General features: G+C 43.1%; 1 protein-coding gene across 5 annotated transcripts; it reads right to left on the reverse strand.

The window, feature by feature from the left end:
* Positions 1-239: 239 nt before the first annotated feature.
* On the reverse strand, positions 240-17,277 carry RNF34 (ring finger protein 34). Of its 5 annotated transcripts, none has more exons than XM_054593949.1 (7): positions 17,147-17,277; positions 14,833-14,902; positions 7,062-7,280; positions 5,237-5,644; positions 3,701-3,796; positions 3,235-3,436; positions 240-1,174 (listed from the first exon to the last, which is right to left on the reverse strand). In XM_054593949.1, the coding sequence occupies exons 2-7, from the start codon at positions 14,839-14,841 to the stop codon at positions 984-986; spliced, it is 1,125 nt and encodes a 374-aa protein (XP_054449924.1). In that variant the 5' UTR covers positions 14,842-14,902; positions 17,147-17,277; the 3' UTR covers positions 240-983. The 5 variants fall into 5 exon arrangements, with proteins under 5 accessions (XP_054449924.1, XP_054449926.1, XP_054449927.1 ...); XM_054593951.1 differs by lacking the exon at positions 17,147-17,277 and adding an exon at positions 16,663-17,017; XM_054593952.1 differs by lacking the exon at positions 14,833-14,902 and having other exon boundaries at positions 17,147-17,264.
* Positions 17,278-21,500: the final 4,223 nt, after the last annotated feature.

Raw genomic sequence — 21,500 nt, forward strand, 5'->3', positions numbered from 1 at the left:
CTGCAGTGGGAGGCGTTACCTGTTGCAGAATGTTGGAGAGAACCTTAAAACTGGTCTTGGTAAACAGCAAACTGGAGGTTCACCTTACTACAATTAAGTCAGCCGCAAAGGGAGCTGCTGCAGCGTGTTGGAAGGTGCGCCCCTCTCTGGTGGAGAACAGAGCTAGACCACGCACGGACACCCCTTTATGCTGTACCCAAGTGAATTAGGAACTGAGTAGGACAATATAAATAAAAGCATTTTTGAAAATCTAATTTTATTCCTAAAGTTCAATTAGCTAGCAGTAGCACTGAAAATACACTTTCACTATACAAAACAGTGTAAACCAGTTACATATAAATAAAGAATTTAACACACATTTCTCTAGTGAAAGAAGCGAGATGCAGCCCTTGCTATAAAAAGCTGTACCTGAACAGAAATGGACATGGTTAGTCTAAGGCTCTGGCAGTTGACTATAGAATGTCAGTTGTTCCCAATTAAGTTTAAATGCAGAAATAGCAACAATGTGGAAACTTACATTCATCAAATAGTAGCATTTAAAATATACATGACTAATAAAGTGAACATTCAGAGGTGCCACTGGTGTGTACCATGTCAGTCACTTGTGGACAATGATGTCATCCAAAGAGAACAGAAGTTTCAAACATCTGAGCAGTTTAAGTTAAAAATAGGAGGAAGAAGTAAAGATAAAGGTCCTCCAGAGGGAGGGAAGCTGATGCCATAAGCAGTCTGACTTCAGCGATTAATGATCACAGATGAAGCCGGGCTGAACCCGGGAAACCGAGCATGTCCACAGGCTGACAGGCGTATGGCATGAACCAATGTTGCTGTAATTTAGGATGAATCTTTGTTCCCAGTTAGTAGTGAAAATAATTTTTAAAAATAACTTCAACTTTCAAACAGTAAGTTTCTAGTCCCTTGTGTGCACTGAAATGTCTGGGATCAAGCTTGGGGGCGAATGTCCTGTCGGGGACAGCGTCACTTCAGGACTTGAACACATGCACAGCACGCACCACATACTGCCGACAGATGGGACACTCGCTCATGCGCTTGCCGCACTTGGTGCAGGTGACCATGTGACCGCACTCAAGCAGGACGCAGTCGATGACGGCATCCATGCAGATACGGCACAGGCTGTCGTCTTCCTCGTCCTGCAGCTGCGTTCGTTCACCATCTGAAAGGCAACAGAGAGCTGGAGCTGCTGACAGGGCCACCTGACAGGCTGAGCGGCCACCTGCTGAGTGACCACGACAGGCGCAGCATGACCCTCCTCTAAGAAAAACCATCCCAACTTCCCTGCACTCCCCTCCACTAGAAATGGCAGTGACGTTAGTGCCTGCACCTGGTAGAGTTTTGTGACGAATAAACGAGAAATGCCTCGATTAGGGTCAGGTATGAAGTGCCCAACACATGTTAGCTATTTAATTCTATTTTAATCTATGTAACTCAAGGTTTTTGTGAATATAGATTGCTTCTGTAAATAAAAATGAATCCCTAAGTTATTCTAAATACAGGCCTTGGAGTCCTACCACCACTGGAATTTTCAGCCCAACTGGGTGGCTTTGGGAGAGTTGCAGCCTCTGGGGTCTCATCTCAGCAGGAAAAGGGAGACATGTTCCCACACTGATAGGGAAGCAGCCTATACCCCCGCCCCATCTCAGCCTTGGAAGCACCTCAAAAGCCGTCTGTGTTTCTAGCTACCCTGGTACTGCTAGAATCTGTCTAACTCAAAAAGGATGGGCCACCCTGGCTCTGTGGCCCAGGTTAGGTTTTGAGAAAATCCAGACCTAGAATAAGAAAGATGCTGAATGAGTTAAAAAAAGTTGATAGCCTGAGATCTGGCCACAGAGCTATGGACATGGAGGCTTCCCTTTCTACTGGTCACAGAAAGGATCAAAGGGGATCATGAATATGATTAGAAAGAAAAGAAGTCAAGCTTGAAAAGCCAGTAACCCCTGGATTTAAGAGAAATAAACAGTGTTATGTCATGAGATTTTTATAATTTGGCTGCTACTGAGGAGCAGGGGGAAAGGATCCACACAGTAAGATGATCTGATGGAGAAGACATGAGAAGGCTCCTGAGAGTAAATCTGTCTGGGCTTTGGTCTCCTCTGTGGCATGGCGGGTTCCTTCCAATTCTTCTGACCATGAAGCAGAGAGCCAGTGTCTGTCAAGGCTATTGGGTAAGGCTGCTGGGGTGAATTCTGGCATAAGTGGCTGAAGCCAGTCAAATTAGGAAAGGTTCAAGCTGTGTTCAAAACAATGTGTCCCACGGGCTTGGAGACTGGACCAGTGATAGACTGAGAAAGGCACTCGGGCCATGATGCACATCCTGGCCTCCTCTCCTTGACACCAGGCGTGGCCACACCCTTCCCACGTGCACTGCACACTGTTGGCTTTTAAAACTGGCTTCTCCCCTCACTGCCAGAATGCCATTTCCCAGGCACAAGCCTGGGATCCCAGAAGGCTCTGGGGATTAAGATTCCTGTACCTACCCCTGTAGCATCATCTTAGAAATAATAACTTGTGCATATTCTAGGAATAAACCTGTTTATCAACAAATGCTATATTATAACCAGCTTTTAAAGATAAAAACTTGAGATGATAAAAGTTAGTGATGGGAGGACTGTTGAAGTCTAGATAAGAATGTAGTATTTGTCAGTCTGAACACCACTGATTTGTTTTTTCTTGTCTATAAATGCTCTGCGGTTTGGCCCTGTTAGCAGCTGAGGATTTCTGCCCCACGCTTCCTCATTAAGTTTTTCGGAGTTCATAACCTAAGCTTTCTGTGACTTACACAGAAACCTAGTGCTACTTGATGCCAAAAATGTAATAGTTAACATCTTGGATCCAGGGAATTTTTTTCTACTGTTTGGTTAATTGAGATTGCACCTTTTAAATCCTAAGTATTGGCCTACTTGAGTGATTAGTGAGAAAACAAGCATTTTATAGATACTTGGAATACAAGGAATTCCATCAGAGTTCTAATAAGTTATGCCAACAAAAACCAGACAGAACAAATGATTACCTAACTCACTGGGCAACAGTGATCTCACAAAGCCATCATCCCATAATGGACTTACTTCTTAACAGATCTATAAATAGGTTCATGTAACTAATTCACACTCAATAAAAGGATACATCATTTTCTCAGAAATAAATTTGATTTGTAACAAAAACAGTCCAGTTTCTAAAGCCTAAGGAAGGATACTATGGCGAAAAGGAAAAACTTACATGACTTTTGGTTTTCTTCATTCTCTTTGTATAACCGGTTTACTTTCTCTACCAGCTCCCATTTTTCACAACAGCCGGAGTAGTTGACAAAATTCCGAGCCAGGATCTCCTTCAGCTGGCGAACGCTCATCCCTTCCACATCTTCAAGGCTTGACAGGTCAGACAGCGAAGCTCTCAGTCTCTTCTTAGAGAGGCCAGGCGTCTGAAATCACAGCGCTTCTATCACCTCCGCTCCTGCAAACCCAGACCTCCCGCAGCGAAGAAGAAAACGTGCTCCCCGCGCCCCGTGGTCATACTGGCCCTGGATTGTCTTCCCAGATTTCTCATCAGTCCTTAAGGTGTTTTATATATTGTGCTACCTTCAAACCAGAAGAAACATCCTGTGCTCATCTGGCAAAGGTACACATGGGCAGTTTCCTGCCTGCCAGGGTGACATGTCAGGGAAACCAAATTTTATAGATCTCACCTGTTCCTCCAAGTTTTCTTCATCGTCGTCATCGTCGTCGTCTTCATCGTCGTCGTCGTCGTCTTCTGTGTTTGCTGAAGCTATTTCACTTTGTACCTGTACCCACAATGGATACGGTCATGTCAGGAATCACATTTCCCTAACAGTACCAACCCGCCTTCATCCGTGGAGGAACCCTTCCCACAGATCCTCCCAACACCGGGCATACCCCATGACTTCTCTGCATCCTGAATGTGGCTGCCCCTCCCAAAGAGTGGGGCCCTATGTGATCCATAAGCCACTTAGCTGCCATGAAGTTACCGCAAAGCCAAATCCCCAGGTGTATGGGAATTTATAAAACCTAACCAGAACCCCCTGAGGAAGATGCCATCATGGAATGCCAAAGCCATAAGCGTGTGGAATTACACTGAGTCATTACCAAAGAACCGGCATGTGGCTGGTTTAACTGGAGCCTCTAAGACATAGACAGAAACTAAAGCCCTAAGGTTAGTCCAAGTGTCAGAGGTATTTGAAAGATTTCATTCCAAAGAATGGTATCTAGACGTCACTGATGGATGATGCTAGTTCTAGTTTTTAGAAATTCCTCAATAGTCAGAGGTACTCTTTTTCTATCCTTCGATTTGATTTATATACCTTCTTCCGCATCTTTTTCTTTTCGACTTGTATTTTGACTATAGCCCTGCAGTCTAGGTCAGTTCTCAATTTCAAATACTCCACCCCCTGGTTCACAAGCACCATAAGGTAGCATCCAAAGATCCCCACCTCCCAAGTGATGTTGTAAACCCAAAAGTAGCACAAAAGTCAGATGTCTCTTATGTTTCCCTAATTAATTATGCCAGCTCTCATTTGGGAAATGATAAAACTAGCTTGAACTTGTCTAATTTATGACTATTTAAAAGACAACTAGACCAAAATTCCCTCTGCTTCTAAATCCTTTATTTGGGGAGGAAAGTGTGGAGAGAATTGTTCAAAATAATTCTCTCAGCATTTTGGAATTATTCATATATACAAACTGCTATTAATTACAGGCCCTTGCCTGTCATTTAATCAGGATGCCCAGGTACCTCAATGGGAGAGTATTCTGCAAATTAACAAATAATTTTTGAAATTAGCAAATAACCACATTCTTTCACTAATTCAGATGGTTCTTTCCCATGATCTAAATTAGGACAATTCTACTATAGCAAGGCAACTGGGCATTAGGTTAACTTACACCACTGTTTCCGTGGTGACTGGCACACAAATTGTCCTACAAATATTTATATTCTACTATTTAAAGTCATTATTTCACTGGTACTTAACTATATAAGATAGGGAAACTGAGGTAACTAAATTCAAGGAACTGATTAGTTATTTAGGGCCCTGAGGTAGCTGCCTGGGCCTAAGTTCGGAGAATCACATTGGGAGAGCCTGTAACCCCCGAGTTCAGTGCGTTGGAACCTCTGGCTCCCGCAAGGAGGCAGCAACCCCTAAAGGCCCCCTGTATGTGGCTACGAGTAGCCATGCCAGGCCCTCTGGGTAACTGGCCCCTCGTACCTGTGCCAGCAGTCCAGATCCTAAGGTCCGGTCTCCACCCATGAGCTCTCCCTGAAACGATGACACAGTAGCAGAAGGGGCTGTATAGCTTGAAAAAAAGGAATGTGTGAAAAAGCTAGAGCTCTGGGACCCTGACGAATTCAGACTGCTGGTGTCCAGGTCGTCCTCAGAGCCCAGCCCATGGTGGCACAGCACGAGATCTACCAAGTCTTCTTTCTCTCGACAGGTGTCAATCGGTATGTTTCTAAGAAGGAGGTACTGCCGCAGGTCCTTCACTTTCAGCCGCATTAACTGAGGGCGCTGAAAGGCTGTCTCTTGTAGTAAGTGACAGGTGGAACATCTACGGAGATTTTCTTGTAACACTGAACAAACGGAGCAAAAATCCTTCTTGCAGTCACAACACACATGCTGAAGAAACAGAAAAGCAGCATTTACTGATAGCCAGGTACAAGCCGTTGTGAAAGTATTAGTTCCCTTTCTTTCTACCTTTTATTAAAATTCAGTTCTGGTTCTTAGGAAGTCCTCTGCGGCACCAGACTATTCTCACAGGCATTTTTCAATGTTTCAAAAGCCATGAAAATCAAAACACTTACTGCTGAGGCAGTTTGGACTCGCTGAAGTTCAAATACAGCCCTTTAGGAAAAGCACACACTCGTGTTAATGAATTAAAACTTTTCCACCCCTTGGTGCAAACATGTAATTAGCAGAACAGAGCTGACTTGAAACACAGGGAGCAGAAAGCACAACCACAAACTCTTCCTATTTGAACAATTTCCCTATTTAAAGAGAAGGGGAGGAGCAAGGGAGGAGGGATTGAGCAAAAAGGAAAAAAGACTCACGGCCATGAACAGCAGTGTGGTGACTGCTGGGGAGAGTGGGGTATAAGGGGACTAAAAGTTAAAAAAAAAACAACGGGAAAAAGCATAAAACAAGGAAAGAAAAAGGCAACTCATCTCTCAAGGTCAATCCAAGCCAATAGAGGACCCCACTAATGCAGTCACCTGGACCCTATGTACCTTTATCACAAGCAAGCTTAAAAGGCACTAAGATGTGGTCATTTCCGTTTGGTGCATTGTTCCCACAAGTTAACACCTTGTTCCTTAAGTATTTCTTTTTCTAAATATTTATTTTTAGAGAGAGGGGACGGGAAGGAGAAAGAGAAGGAGAGAAACACTGATAGGTTGCCTCTTGCACACCCCCAACCGGGGACCTGGCCTACAACCCACGTACGTGCCTGAGAAGGAATCGAACCAGCAACCTTTCACTTTGCAGGACGATGCCCAACGTGTTGAACCCCACTGGTCGTGACCCTAAAGTATTTCAAAGAACTAAACTGACAGATTGCAAAATGGCCTAGCAACACAATTGTTCTCAGGAAGAACAACTTTAACCGAAGTGTTTTATGTTGAACCTCTAAACAGTACTTATCTTAATACTTACCTTCATTTCTTCACTTGAGTTAAGAACATGGGTAAGGGATACATTTTTTAAAACTGAGATCAGAGTTACAGTAATACCTCTGAATAAAATTGCACACTAATTAAATCTCTTGCTTCAGAACATAAGCATCATAGGAAGAATCAAGGTGTGCGAACGGGTCAGAGTTCAGGAGAAAGGGTGCCTGAGCAACATGACCAGTAATGTCTAGTCAGAAAACTCGAACGGTGATTTAGTCCCTTCAACTGAGTACTCTTCCATGAGAAATGGTTAACAGGACTAACTCTCTAGTACTTTTATTAGAAGAAATGAAGACTCATTAGTGTTCAAAATTACATACAATTAAGAACTCTGATGTCTTTTGTACGAAACATTCCATCTAACCCACCTTCTTTCTGAAGACTGAAAATGAAAGTCCACAGGCTTTGCAAACGATATTAGGCCCTTCTGTAGGTGCTGGTGGGTAAGTGGTAAAGTCAGAGTTTGGTGTAAATCTGAACGGACCGGTGCCTCCTGCAAACCCTGCCTGCTGGCCCCTGACGGCGCCGGTTCCCATGACTTCATTCAGCAGCCCACAGCATGAAGCCCACATAGACGTGGCACCCGCCTGGAAGAGAACACAAGGAGGACCAGTTTAAAGTGAAGTGGAACCTGGGCTCCCTGGGATCCTCAGGGAGTGCCACTCTGGAGAGGTATGTTTGCCCTAAATAACTGAGATTCTTTTCAGCATCAAAAAATTTTAAGCTATTTGGAAAGAGATAACTCTCTGGTATTTGCAAAGAATATTTGGCATTGGAGATACAAGTACAAAATGGATAGAAGTACATGCTGTGCAATATCTGGGATGTGCTTACACCAGTGATTTTTGACAGTGTCCTGCAAGAATTTTTTAAAACATGCAATACTTGACTATTTAGTCAGTGACACTGACCTCTTTTCCCCTTGGACCATCAACAACACAACAGTAGCTATCGTGTGAATGAATCAAAATTCTGGGTGTGTTTTGGGTTTTTTTTGTCAGATTAGCAAAAAATATACACTGCAGAACTTTAGTGATTAGTCTATGTGTGCCATGAGATGAAAAAGGTTGAAAGTCGTTGGCTTACACACAAAAATAGTTTGTTGTTTACTTGAAATTTGAATTTAACTGAGCGTCCTGTGCTGTATCTGACAACCTTAGACCGGTGGCTGCCACACGGGAAGCACATTCCGTAGGCCGAGAGAGATTTTCCCAGCTATCATGTAGCTGGAAGACTATAAATTCAAATTAATTCAATTAAACTTCTGTTCTCATTTGTAGCTGAGCATAATAAGCAATGGCATATAAAAATAATTTTTTTTATTTTTAAAAAAATGGAGAAACATCAAAATACCAACTGAAGCTCTCAAGGTTTTAATGTATCTCATGTAATTCTCTTGAATTTTTCTCTACTTTCCAAGTTCTTTAAAAAGAATACATTAATTTGACACTAAGGAAAATATTTTTAAGTAGTTATCCTAACTCTTCCAATACTGAACACAATTTTTGATGACTCAATAATCACAACGACCTCCCCAAGTGTATGGGCTGTCTGCCTGCCCCTCCACTAAGCGGCCTGAAACAAACGGCCTTCCATGTTTTTCTTCTTTCTCCCCTTCCTGTGGACCTCCGCGGCTACCACTGTACTCACCTAGCAGTCTGTCTGCTTTTTCACTGCTGACTCAGAAACCCGATAACCAAGCTTTTTAGAAGTATATATACATACAGATATTTTTTTCAGTAAGGGCTTAAGATATTTTCCCACGTTAGAGTAGAAAATCTATGATGTTTGGAACTAATGTTTGCCCCTTGTCCTAATCCTTAAGCATACTGTAGACGCTAGATAATGTGACAGGTAATAGAAATGGCAGCATATGGCAATAGTATAGTCCATTTAGTTATCTAACTCAGTCAAACATTTACTGTTTGTCCAACAAGCGCTTAAAAAAAATTTTTTTTTATCAACTTTAAAAGGCTATTTGGGATGCTGTAAAAGGATCGTGCTATTCTTGCTACTACCTGGAAGTAATATGCTATATTAAATACAGGGAAAGGAAAAGGTAAAGCAGTAAGAAACCACAATATAAAGTTCAAACAGTCTTAAGTATCAGGGTCACTGACTTAAGTATTATAGAGCTTCACAACCTATAATTCTCAAGACATACTGCTGCCTTTAAAAGTCAGGTTACATTATAGTTAGTAGTTCATCCCTTTAAATATATACGTTAGGCTCTAGAGTCATGGTTTGTTTAAACATGAAAGGATGAAAACCCAGATTTACTAAGAGTTCATTTAAAGTGAGTATTCTTTTACCAAAGGATTCCACCTACCGTGCTTTACACACTGAGCTCCTAAAACAAGTGGAATGCTGTTTTAAACTTTTTAATTTGCACATAACATTTTTGGGAAATTATACCTCAAGTGTAGAACGTATAACCAGGATAACTTTTCTTCCTTCCGGGGGTTTAAAGAAGTAAAATTTTTGAGAAGCTTCAGCTTCCTACTGACCTCGCTACCAAACAATTACACGGCTGTGTTAGCTTGTATCCCCCTTCTGCCTCCTGGGGGGCGTCGCTGCCCTCCCCCAGCGGGTTCCTGGTAGACGGCGCTGCTCTCTTCCACTGCCTCTAGTCCCACCATCATGACTGGTAAGCAGGGGTTTTTGACATAACTTCTTGAAAGGCAATGTAACATTTAAGATTTTCATGCTACCTAGAAAGTTCAAATTGTCTTACTGAGAAAGGGTAAAAAATGATTCTGACCTAAAAATCTCAAGTGACACTCCCTTTTAAAAGCAGCATGGCCACACATTTTTTCCTTTCAGAAATCAATTTTATGGATTGTCAAGCCAAACTAAGGAGTACAGTTGTTACAGTTCTAATAAGCTGAAATATTTACAGCTCTGGTGAAGAGAACAGGAGGACTTATTCTGGGAAAACAGGTAGAATCCCTGTGTAGACATCATACTGAAGAGTAATAATTTTGCCCCATTCCTCATGTTTCTATAAAAGGGAGGGAATTTCCTCTTCATTCCTCAGAAGGGAAAATAATGAAAAAAACACTCCTTTCTTCTTTTGGCCAATATCATAAAATAAAAATTAAAAAGCACAGCACCTCAAGTGTTGTCCTAGGCAAAAAATAACCTATTATTTGGTAAAACTAAACCAAAAACCACAGCAGAGGGAAAGAAGAAACACTGAAGAATCTAGGTTTCAGCCTCATTAGATGTGTGAACTTAAATTTGGTCAAAATCTCCCAATAAGAGAATTAATCTCCCAGTAATACTCTTAGCATCATCCTGAAGGATAAATCTCCCTACATACACTGGTATCGTCTGACAGTTGCATCTGCAACACGGCAGCCTTCCTGAAAGGTTAGGAATTTGAAACCATAGAAATCTAGTTTTCTCTGAAGTACCTTTCTTTCCTATCCAGCATGTTTTTAAAACTTTCCTTCCATTTCCCCTTTAAGCCCCGTGCTTTCTGGCCCCTCAGTGCCGAGATGAAGGTCCTGTCTTTAGAGACCCTATCTCCCCAGCTGCTGCAGAGCAGGGGTTTTTGGTCCTGCACCACAGTGGCTGTGGTCGCCATGTCTCGGTGGGGAGGCGCCGAGGCCCGTGAAACCGTGTCCACAGCAGTGGTCGGACTCACAAGTGAAGCCTGAGAAATTGCTGATGCCTGGGTCCCAGCCCCGGAGCCTGACTTAACTGGTCTGGGGTACAGCCTCGGCATTAGAATTTTTGAAAATTCCCCATGTGATGCAAACGTACAGCTGAGGTTAAAAGGTGAACTGCTCAGTCTGGGCGATTTCTCCTTCTTGCCCGCGTGGTTTTGGCTGGAGAATCCCTCAGCAGATTCCTGAACCAAAGGGGCCTGGCTTCCCCCTGAGGCCCGCGCCTCAGGGGTCCTGAGACCAGCACTTCAGCCCCGTGCTCCCATGGCCTGCCTCTGCCTACATTCTCTTCCCCAAAGCAGTAAGAACTATTTAAGAGAGCATTTTCCAACAGTTATTAAGTGCGGGCTCTTGAGGGGTGGGGGGCATGCCAGTTCTCAGAGTTCTTGACTCTTTGCCTGTAATATTTCCGTAGAACCCAGTTACTGTGTCTGGTAGGGTAATAGCCAAAAAGCTTCCCCTTTGGCACGCTTCCTTTAAAAGCTTCAGAGACTCAAATTCCATTTCTGTCTTCTCCATCCCCTAGGATCTTCCATCTGCACTCTGCCCCCCCTCCTTTTTTAAATTTACTCTCCGCTCATCTTTTGGTAGTAAGCTTGAAGGTCTTTCCAAACTACTCCATTTTCCTCCTACATGTTTCTGAGCAAACCCAATTTATATACAGACAGCACACAAAGCACAGACCTTTGGCTTTTTGAATTTGCAGTAAATTCACTGAGTTATTGCGCTGCCTTATGTAAGGTTCACTGCCCATCTTCTATTTGCCTATTAAAAAAACTCTACTACACCCTTCGATGAATAAAGCTAAAGTCTGGATCTCAGAAAACTAAAGCTATGACCTGGGCCTTATGTGACTAAATTCTAAATCCTACTTGGAACCATGGTTGAGAGCAAGACTCTACAGGTTAAACTACATGAATCCAAGAGGTTAAAAAGAACAATCATCTGTAAAGATGGCAACATCTCCTCCATTGACCATGAATGCAGAGAAAAACCAAAGGAGGCAACTACCTACCTACCTATGCCTTGGCACAAAACTTCTGGCTCAAACAATTTAGCTGTGTTTGCCATTTATTTTCTAGTCATCCATGACGACGGAAAATAAATGGTTTTTACTTGGTAATCCCTTTCCTATGTACCCCCTTAGGCCAAAATTGTCCCTGACTAGATTAGCCTTGGAACCATGGCCTAGCCTGTATCTGTTAAGAACCAGCTATCATATTAAAAACTTACGGGGGTCATAGCAAAAGACTAAATTCCAAAGCCCCCATCTGGACTGCCATAGACCCCTGTATCTCTTCATGTTATGCTGGCCCAATGCCAGTTTTTGTGGTTTTTTCAAAGCCATTGCACCAAGATTTTTGAGGGCCAATAACTCTACCGGAAGTGGAACTAATTAAGAAATAAGACAAATACAAATTTAAATGTTTGCTTGTTTACTAATAACACCAACTGGAAACATGATTTTACCTCTGCAGCCAATCAGTCTTGATAATTTGACCCCAGCTGACCAACAGCAGCTTACCATCTGGTTGACTAGACTGCCCCCCTCGCCCCGCCCCACCCCGCCCTGGGAAGACAGATCTGGCAGGTCCCAGAAAGTACTGAGCCAAGCATGTAGCTCATTTGCTAAAACCCGCCAATATAAAAATTGCTTTTTTTCCTTTGATAGCAGAAAGGCTGAAAGTGTTCCTCCTATACTATACCTAGAGAAAGAATTCGAAATTTCCTCCCCTGGGTAGGAGTATAAAGGAGGGGAGGGGTGAGGAGTGTTATCCACAAACTTCCACAATTTGCATGAGAGGGGACTGACAGTTTCCAGGGTTGTGACACTTATTTCCACCACAATAACAGACTAAGGGTTTTATAAGCACTCTCTCAGGTTCCTCAGCCAGATTCACACAATAGAAGCCCATTCTGAATCATCGCTCAGTCAACAAAGCAAGAGGAAATGTGTTGTTTCTTTACAGGAGCAGCAGCCCCTTCTTCTTTCTGGCACAGTGCCAGTGTTCAAATGGCTTCAAGGTTCAGCTGCCTTTGAGTGAGAGAGAGTGTGTGTGTGTGTGTGTGTGTGTGTGTGTGTGTATGATCTAATATGCTTTTAGAATCCCTATGGGGGGAAAATACTTCCAAAATTTAAAGAAAAAACAAAAAGTTTACTATAAATTTTGAATCCTATTCCAAAATACATTAGGACGTGATCCCTTTTAATGATTCTACCACATGTAATAGTAACCAGGCAAACTAGAAGGAAGAATAAGAAAAGCTATGGCGGTTTCTATGAAGATTAAATGAGAGCCAAAGACAGAGAGTTGATGGGTTTGAAAACAACAGAAAACTAAATGATTACCTGAGGGTCAGCCAGACCCGAGCAGAGCAAAGGCGGCGGCCCAGGTACAGAAGGCCACCGGGGCGGAAGGCCCAAGGTGCCTAGCAATGGGCAAAACGGGGAAAACAAGGACCTCACCCCCTGGGTAACCTTTCATTCATATCACCAGTCATGCAGATTAAACCCCGACCTTTCATATGCCACCTGGATCCTCCCGCCCTTTCCTCCTCTGGCATGTTGCTAGTCAAGTGGTAGTCCCCTTGGAGAAGGAACAGGAGGCTGAAGGGTCGCCTAGGGCGACTCCTGCGCAAGCCCTTGCACCACCACTCCCCTAAGCGCTGACTCCTAGGGGTAACATCTAGGTCTTAGTTGTGTTTCAGCTCCAGGCCCAGAAAAACAGCAAAACCAGCTAAGCAGTGCTATGGCAGACATCAAGACCAGCTGCACTGACTCACAGCCCCCATCTGGTGCCCACCAATCAGTGAAGACCACAACACTGACAGGACGTTCCTGTAAAGCTGATGAATGTTCATCAGGATCCTCCACTAAGATTCCTGCCTCTAGAGAGAGGATGAAAACTCTCAGGATGGAGGACCCAGCACCTCTCCCCACCTCCCTCCCTCAGGTGTGTTTTCCTAGTCTCTCCCTCTCTCTCTCACTCAGACTCCAAAGGGCCCTTCTTTTTTGCCTCTGTAACTTCTTCCCTGAGTCCAATTCTTCTACAACTCACTTCTTCTACCTCTGTGACTTCCTCTGAATTCTTTCTTGGCCAGAACTCAAACACTGAGGTTGCTGAAGCAAGGTCCAGTTTGGTACCTGATGCTGTTTTGCTGCCAGCAATTACAGCCTAAACCATTTGCTTTTGATTAAACTATTGGGCTGGCCAAAGAGTCCGTTTAGTATTTTTCCTATGATGGCTCTAGTAGTGCTTAGTTGTCTTTAATGTCATTTGAAACAATTTTGTTAGATTGTATTGTGACATATAATCATATCAGCATGCATTTTAAAAAAATACTTATCAAAATTGATGAATTTTTGTGCAGCCATTTTAATACTGAAGATGGAAGAAGATAACGCAACATTTTTGGCGTATTATGCTTTATTATTTCAAGAAAGGTAAAAATGCAACTGAAATGCAAAAGATTTCTGCAGTGTATGGAGAAGGTGCTGTGACTGGTCAAATGAATCAAAACTGGTTTATGAAGTTTCTTGGTACTATTGACATTTTGGCCATATAATTCTTTACTGTGGGACTGTCTTATGCATTGGAAGATGTTTAGCAGCACCCCTGGACTCTACCCACTAGAAGCCAATAACAGGCAGAAGCTGACATACTCAAAATAGCCAAATCAATCAAGCTATTGGTGAAAATAAAAAAATGTGCCATTTATTTTACAGAATAAAAGTAATAGGCTTTTTGGGCAACTCAGTAGATAAGCAGCAGTAATGACAATGTCATCTCAGAGCTGCTTGCCACAACTCTTAATTAAATATGATAATATCTTACAGTAATCTTTAAGGACAAACCTAGAAATTTCAAATTCAAGAACATTAATCTTCTTGGATGTCGTAAGAAGCTAAAAAGACCAGGCAGGGATTCAGTTCTCCCACCAATGAAAGCTTCCTGAGAATTCAACCATCCCTAGGCTTTGTTTTAAACTCCAAACAGCCTTCAGTTTGCTAAAATTCAATGTCCTTGCATTAAACAACATGAAAAGATGTTTCAGGTCTTAAAACTAGTCCTAGAAATCAGTAAGTTTTGCAGTTTGAATTTCAATTAGGTTAAACTTTCCTACAGTATTTAAAACAGAAGAAACAGTTAAGATAATAAGCAAAAATCTTTACCCTATATACAGCCACTGGAGAAAAATATGCTCCTTAAAATGGAAAGGATTTCTCATTGAAACTGCTGCTTCAACTGAAACACAATATGAAAGGAATTCTGCTATATTTATGACCAAATATCAGACCATACACCACAAAGGAAGAAATTCTACCTACATCCTAAATTCTTTCTTCAAACCATTTAGACACTAACAGGATGCAAAAACAGATGCTGATCTTAAAAAAGTAATTATGTAGGCAAGACGTTTGGTCAAATTGACAGAGTTTTACAGCAATGTGTGCTGGAGATCATACCTTCCTCATGTTTGGGTTTTGCTTGCTTTTTCTAAAACAGTGTACTTGATCCTTAGCACCACTCCCCCACCTTTCAGAGAAAAAAAAAAGGAAAGAAAATTATGGTCAACATATTACTTTCTCCTTGATATCTCATTTGGAGCTTGAAGAATGAACATGATTAGTGCAATTAAGGAAGGGTGAGATCAAAATAAATACGGAAAAACAAGAGAGAGGATTAAATCAAATTAACACAGGACACCAATTTTGACTTAAAAAAAATTTCCTTATTGGGAGTTAAATGCTACTTCTAAGGTTAAACAGTTACTTGAGTCTTAAGAGCTAAAACCTATTTTAAAACATCAGTTTTTGGTGTTTTGTTTTTTTTGCAAACAAGGGAAGAACGTAAATACCCACTCCACGCATAGAGTAAAATCAGCTGTTCCTGGGTTTGAGTGAAGATGTACTTTTTCTGATTTCTTGGCTTTTAAAGTAATTTTAATCCCACTGAAAGTACTTGCTTAAATGAACATTCAAATATCAGAATCCCATGACATCAGGAATTACTGACCCTGCCTAGAAATCTACAGACAAGAATACCCCACAATTAAACAATTTCAATATTAAACAAAGTTAAATTACAAATAGCCCAAATCCTAATTTTTGTGAATCCAGTTTGACAAAAACATAAATGAAAAGCAGTATCTTCGTAACTGTCATCTTGCTTAGACTGAAGCCTATATAGGTCTGCATTATGCTTCAAAACATGTTTCTTTCTTTCCTCCATTTTCAACTGCCACCAAACCTTGTTTCTAAAAATTTCAACTCAGAAAGAAGTATCTTCCATCTAAATTCAAAAACATTCGTTCTTAAAGAACTTGGTTATAAAAATTCAACACTGGGCTTGTCCCTAATGCTCTATAGCTGGTTCCTTGACGGGCCACGAATTTAATACTGACAAAGATAATGAAGCTCTCTAAGGCGTTATATATAGAGATCCCTATTGTTGTTTTTGGGAGATGATGGTTTTCAGGAAGGAAAGCTAGGATTGAGACATTTTACTAGGTTTCCTAAGTTAAAACATTTCCTAACAAAACCGGGAAGTTAAAAATGGGCCCCTAAGATAGCGTCACACTTGAACGTTCAAAAGTGACCTATTGCAAAATTCTTCCTTGCTTCCTGCAGCCAGAAATAACCTTTTTTTGCTCCCGAAAGTTTCACATTTTTTTCATTCTCATGATGTGGTTCCTTGAGAACGTCTCTTCGGACTCCTAAACTCCTAAAGGATGGGACTGTATTTTGAATTACTTCCACGCGCAGTTATCTCCCCCCGAGCTGACGCAGAGGAAACGTTCAACCAAATACTCGCTGAATCTCGCTGGCCTCTCGACAGGCCCCGATCACCACCCGCAGTCACCCCCCGGGGCCTCGCGCGGGCGGGGTGCTGCGCCCGCAGCTCGTTCTCTACCAGGCACACCTCTCCATTGAGGCTGATGAACTCGGCCACGTCGGAGAGTATCATCACCTCGTGACTCATCCCGCTCGGTCGGAGTGAGGCAGAGGCATCAATACCTGAATGATGGTTGTACACGGAGCTCTTTAGAATTCGCAGCTCCCCAAAGTAGGCCAGCATCTGCCCCTTCCCTTCAACTTCCCACTCCGTGCTGCTCCCACGCTCCGCCACCCACCCTGAAGAACTCAAGCTGTCCAATTACTTGCTGCGTACCTAGCGGCGACGGAGGCACACTGAGTTTGCCACCGCTCTAGGTCGCAGCCCCAGAGTTTTAAGTCTATGGGAGGAAGGAAAAAAAATCCTTCGGGGTGGGATCCCCGCCCCGAGGCATTTCCGACCTATTAGCCTGGCCCCAGCCTGACGGCTCCCCGCACCACTCCTCTTCCCTTCATCCTGCAGTTTCCGTCCTGCCACAGTCCCGTGGTGGTCCCGACAGTTGGGATAGTTCAAGGACTGCGGGGAGAGGGCACGCTGTGGGCAAAGCCTCGAGGGCTGAGGCGAGCACCAGTGGGTCTGCCGCAGGCCCCCGAGGACGCTGACAGGGCCCGGCGCAGAGAGGGGCCCCGCGGCGTGAGCGCGGGGGGCGCCCGGCCTCTCCCCGCTCCTCGGGCTCGCTGATCGGAGGCGCTGTGGGAGCTGAAGAGATCGGGGAGCCCAGGTTATCCGCGCTGGGCCGGTCTGGGACCCAGGCGCCGACCGGCCGGGATGCCCCTGAGCGGAGGTCTCTGGAGAGGTGCTGCCGAGGAGGAAAAAAGGCAATTCGGGCGCCCCGGCCGGAGAGGAGCGGCTAGGAGGGCCTGCCCTTCTCCACCGGTCCCTCACCTTCATGGCCGCGATAGCCGCGTCTCGGTCGGCTCTGGCCGCAAACTCAACACCATAACAGTTACCCGCACAGACGCTCCCCTTCCTTCTGGACTGCGATTGCGAGGCCTCCGGAGGCGACCGAGCGTTCGGACGTAAGGGGCGTGGCCACGCCAGCCGCGCACCTCCCAAAAGAGCGCCGAGCGGCGGCCAAGCTGGCCAATCCAGGGCTGACACTCGGGGGGCCGGTCACCAGAGCCAATCAGGTAGCCGGAATGGGGCGGGGCCTCCGGCGCAGCCGTGTGGGCGGAGGAAGACTCCATCCGGGCTCCAGCTGCTAAGGGCGGGTCTGGGCGTGGCGGGAGGCTTCCTCCTGGCTGTTTCTTCTTTGAGTTGCTGAGATAGGAATAAGCGTTCCCGGAGGGACTAGAGGTTTGGCTTTAGGTCCAGGTCCCCGGGCGGTGAGCAGGGGAAGGGGTGTTGTAGATTTGAAAGCGCCGGTGTCGAAGTCTTTTGTTATAACCGTGCAAGCAGGGCCTCAGATTTCCTCAAGAGACTTTCACGCTGCTTCTCCTACTCGGTAGTGACCTCGGTCTCCTCCCTCGAGGGTCTGGTGAGTAGCGGCAGCTGCGCACGCCAGGACGCAGTTTTAAAAAGGTTTTTGAAAACACTTCAACTAACGGTTCTCAAACCCCAGCTGCTCTTTTAGAAGGATGTTCAGAACAACCAAATTCTAGCACAGTGCGAGAATTCCGGTGAGCCCCTGGAGTTGACTTCATTTGAACAAAGTGAGGTGGTAAACTATCGGTGTTTCCAGCCTCATGACACTCACTTGATTTTCCTACACTCCTTCTCCCCTCCAACTCAACCAGTATTTTAGTTTTAAAAAAAGACCTGAAGATGTCAAGTCACTTCTCGTAAGGACCTAAGGCTGTTGTACTCCTTTGTAACAGATTTGCTTACATGTACTGTCTCTGATTAAAACACACAGCCACACCACTTTCGTAGGCTGGAATGGTACTTAACTTTCAGCTTATTTTTCTTGCTTCAAGCATTTACTCAGGTAATGTCATTTAACTTCTTATCCAGTATAGTTTTGGATTTTCTTCTTTGGAAAAATGCGAAGAAAGCCTTCTCTTCACGCTGAGCTTCAGTGGAAGAGAAAGTATTAATTCTTCGAATGATCTAGGTACAAAGAAATTTAAACATTTGCTGGGGGTAAAAAGCCCTGTTCCTCATTAGGAAGGAAGCTGGCAGGTCTACCTTCAAAGTTGATGAAATAGGGTAAGTCATAAAGTTTTTAAAAAGTTAATGGATAAGCACATGAAAAGAAGCTCAGCGTTATTAGCCATCAGGGAAATGCAGATCAAAACCACAATGAGATGCCACCTCATACCCATTAGGATGGCTAAAACCAGGGAGACATAATACGCTGTGAATGTGGAGAAATTGGAACCTTAATACATTGCTGACAGCACTTTAAAATGGTGCAGCTGCTTTGGAAAACAGTCTGGCAGTTCCCCAAACTGTTAAACCTAGTGTTGCCGTATGACCCGGCAATTCCATTTGTAGATATAAAGTCAAGAAAAATGAAAATATCCACACACAAAAAATCCTTGTACATGAATATTCAGAGCAGTATAATTATAATAGCTCCAAAGTGAAAACAACCGAAATGTCCATTCCTTAATGAATGGATAAATAAAATGTGGTTTAGCCAAACAATGGAATATTATTATATAGCCAAAATAAGAATGAAGTACTGACACATGCTACAATGTGGATGAACCTTGAAAACATTATGCCAGTCATAAGAGATCTCACAGTCTGTGATTCTGTTGGTGGCAAGAGGGCACCAGGTGTCAGATGGGTGGAGTCAGACGAGACCTCAGTGCAGCAACCTCAGCACATGCGTTCTGGCTAAGAAAGAATTCGGAGCCAAGACTCAAATACAGGAAAAAGTTTATTTAGAAAGCCACAGAGAAATGAGTCTTAGAAGAAATAGGCTCAGGAAATAAGTTACAGGCAAAAGAAGGGCCGTTGAAACTTAGGAAGGAGAGAGGCCAGGGAAACCCGCCTGGGTGAAAGGGTCGGGAGTACTTAGAGCCGCACTGGGTCTTCGTCCAAGGGTGTTTATCGAGAGGTCTTGGGAGGATCCCAGCAGGAGGTGCATCAGCTTTCCAGGTGAATCCTTTCAGGATCAGGGTCTCTAATGACTGGTCGGCGCCTCCATGTCGGGGTGGGTCATTAGTTGATGCAGCTGGTCCTAATGTCGGCCATGATGTTGCTTGTCTGGATTTGCTGCTTTTCTGAGCCTGGAGCTGAAACACAAGCAAGGCTTAGACATATTTGATGCAGGTCAGAAGCTCATTGTTCTGGGGACTTAATGTTTAAGGACTCTTCTCTTGCTCCCTTGTTTGTGTCCCCTCTAAGGGGGTCTAACCTGCATGACTAGCAACATGCCAGGGGAGGAAAGGTTTCCCTGGAAGCGAGGTCCTTGTTATCCCAGTTTTACTCATAGCTAATCACCTGGGGCTTTCTGTCCTGGTAACTTTCTGGACCTGGCCTATCGTCCTTGCTCTGCTCATGCCTGTCTAACTGCCTACCACAATTTCATATATGTGAAATATTCAGAATAGGCAAATCCATAGAGACAAAAAATAAAGCAGCAGTTGCTTAGGGTGTAGGGAGATAGGGTGAAACGGAGTGACTAATAGGCACAGGGTTCCTTTTGGCGGGGGTGATGAACTTGTTCAAAAATTGTGATGGTTGCGCAACTCTAAGTATGCCAAAAAGTTGTTCAATTATACAATTTAAATGAGTGAATTGTAGGGTATGTGAAATATATTTTAATAAAGCTGTGATAATGATTATAATAAATACTGAGAAACAACAAAAACTAGTTCATGCAGCTGAAGGGTGGCAGGAGTAAAACAAAACCACCAAGAGTAGGGAGAGATTTAAGTATTGGAGACCATTTTAAAACTGCAATTCTTGCAGAAGACTTGTTTTATTCTGTGCCAAGAATAAAACAGGCTCCCAATAAATGAGTAAATGATTCCTTCTGAGAAGGTATATGTTATTTTGTAATAAAAGTAATAAAATCCATTATTTTGAAAAATAATGGAATAAATAGAATACAGGAGTTCACAATCTCTAAATGCTTGAAATTGGGACCTCCTAAAGACTGAGGTATTCTTGAGATTAAATGTCATATTTTTTTCAATAATAGACATGCACTCATCAAATTTTTTCCTTTTTTTATACTTTATATAATGGCATCCTTTTTCAGTTGTGTAATTGTGGCTCAGGAAAAGGTGGTCTGTTTCCTAACACAGTCATAACAGCCTAATACTTTATATTTTAGAGTCAAAAAGTATTACCAAGACAGGTGTGATAAGTTATTGCAGTTCAACTTCTTGCTTAGGATGTATTGAGGCTGTTCTCTGAGTTCGTTTTTTTTAATCCTTCAAAAAATTCTTATTTTGAATTCACAATGTGCTTAGGTCAATTAAATAATTTCAAAATCTTAAGTTCAAGAAGCAGCAAAAGTTTAATTCTCTAAAATTTTTTTAAGTTACTGAATAATCTTTCAACATCATGTGTATTCATAAGACAAGAAGGTAGAACACTAATTTTACTCTAGCAATGGGCTCAACAATAATAAATCATAGCAACTTGCTATAATAAGCCACTTCTTGTTTTGGAAAATTTCAAACGTATATGAAGCAAATAGAAGGGTGTAATGAAGTCGCATGTATTCATCACCCGGTTTTAACAGTTCTCCACTTTCTATCGTTCTTGTCTCCTCTCCAGCACTTGCATTTCTCCACCAATTCCCAGCCACCCCCACATCTGAGTTAAGTTGCATTGTTAAATTAGTGCATGACGGTTGCCTAGTTATGAGTGAAAAGAATATCTGAGAATTGGATCTGGTTTGCTATGTTGTGTTTATTCTTGGTCACCTTCACAAATGTTAACTATTTACCCAAAGTAATCCCTCTTGTTTGTGGTCATTGCTTAAATTTCATGATTTAAAAGACTAAAGGGATTTTCTAACTATCCTCATTTAACCTGAGTTTGCAAATGCCAAAGTTGTAGGTAGATCATAAAATCTACCCACTCATGAAACTAAAAAGCATCTCTTCACCAGAATGCTTCAGCCAGGTCTTATCTGAATCCCAGCTGCCCAATCAATTTCTGCTGCCACAAAAATGGCTTCAATAATACCAGCTTCAACAATACCTACAGTGCTGTAGAGTGCCATCTCTGTTGTTGCAGAACAGATGGTTCCACAGAATCATTTGTTTTGGACACAGAATCTTTTTGTAATTCTCCTGGTAAGTTATTTTGCTGACTCGAACATAAAATGCTT

Source organism: Pteronotus mesoamericanus, unplaced genomic scaffold, assembly GCF_021234165.1.
Source record: "Pteronotus mesoamericanus isolate MK-2021 breed Mesoamerican mustached bat unplaced genomic scaffold, CSHL_Meso_final scaffold_507, whole genome shotgun sequence".
NCBI classification, from domain to species: Eukaryota; Metazoa; Chordata; class Mammalia; order Chiroptera; family Mormoopidae; genus Pteronotus; species Pteronotus mesoamericanus.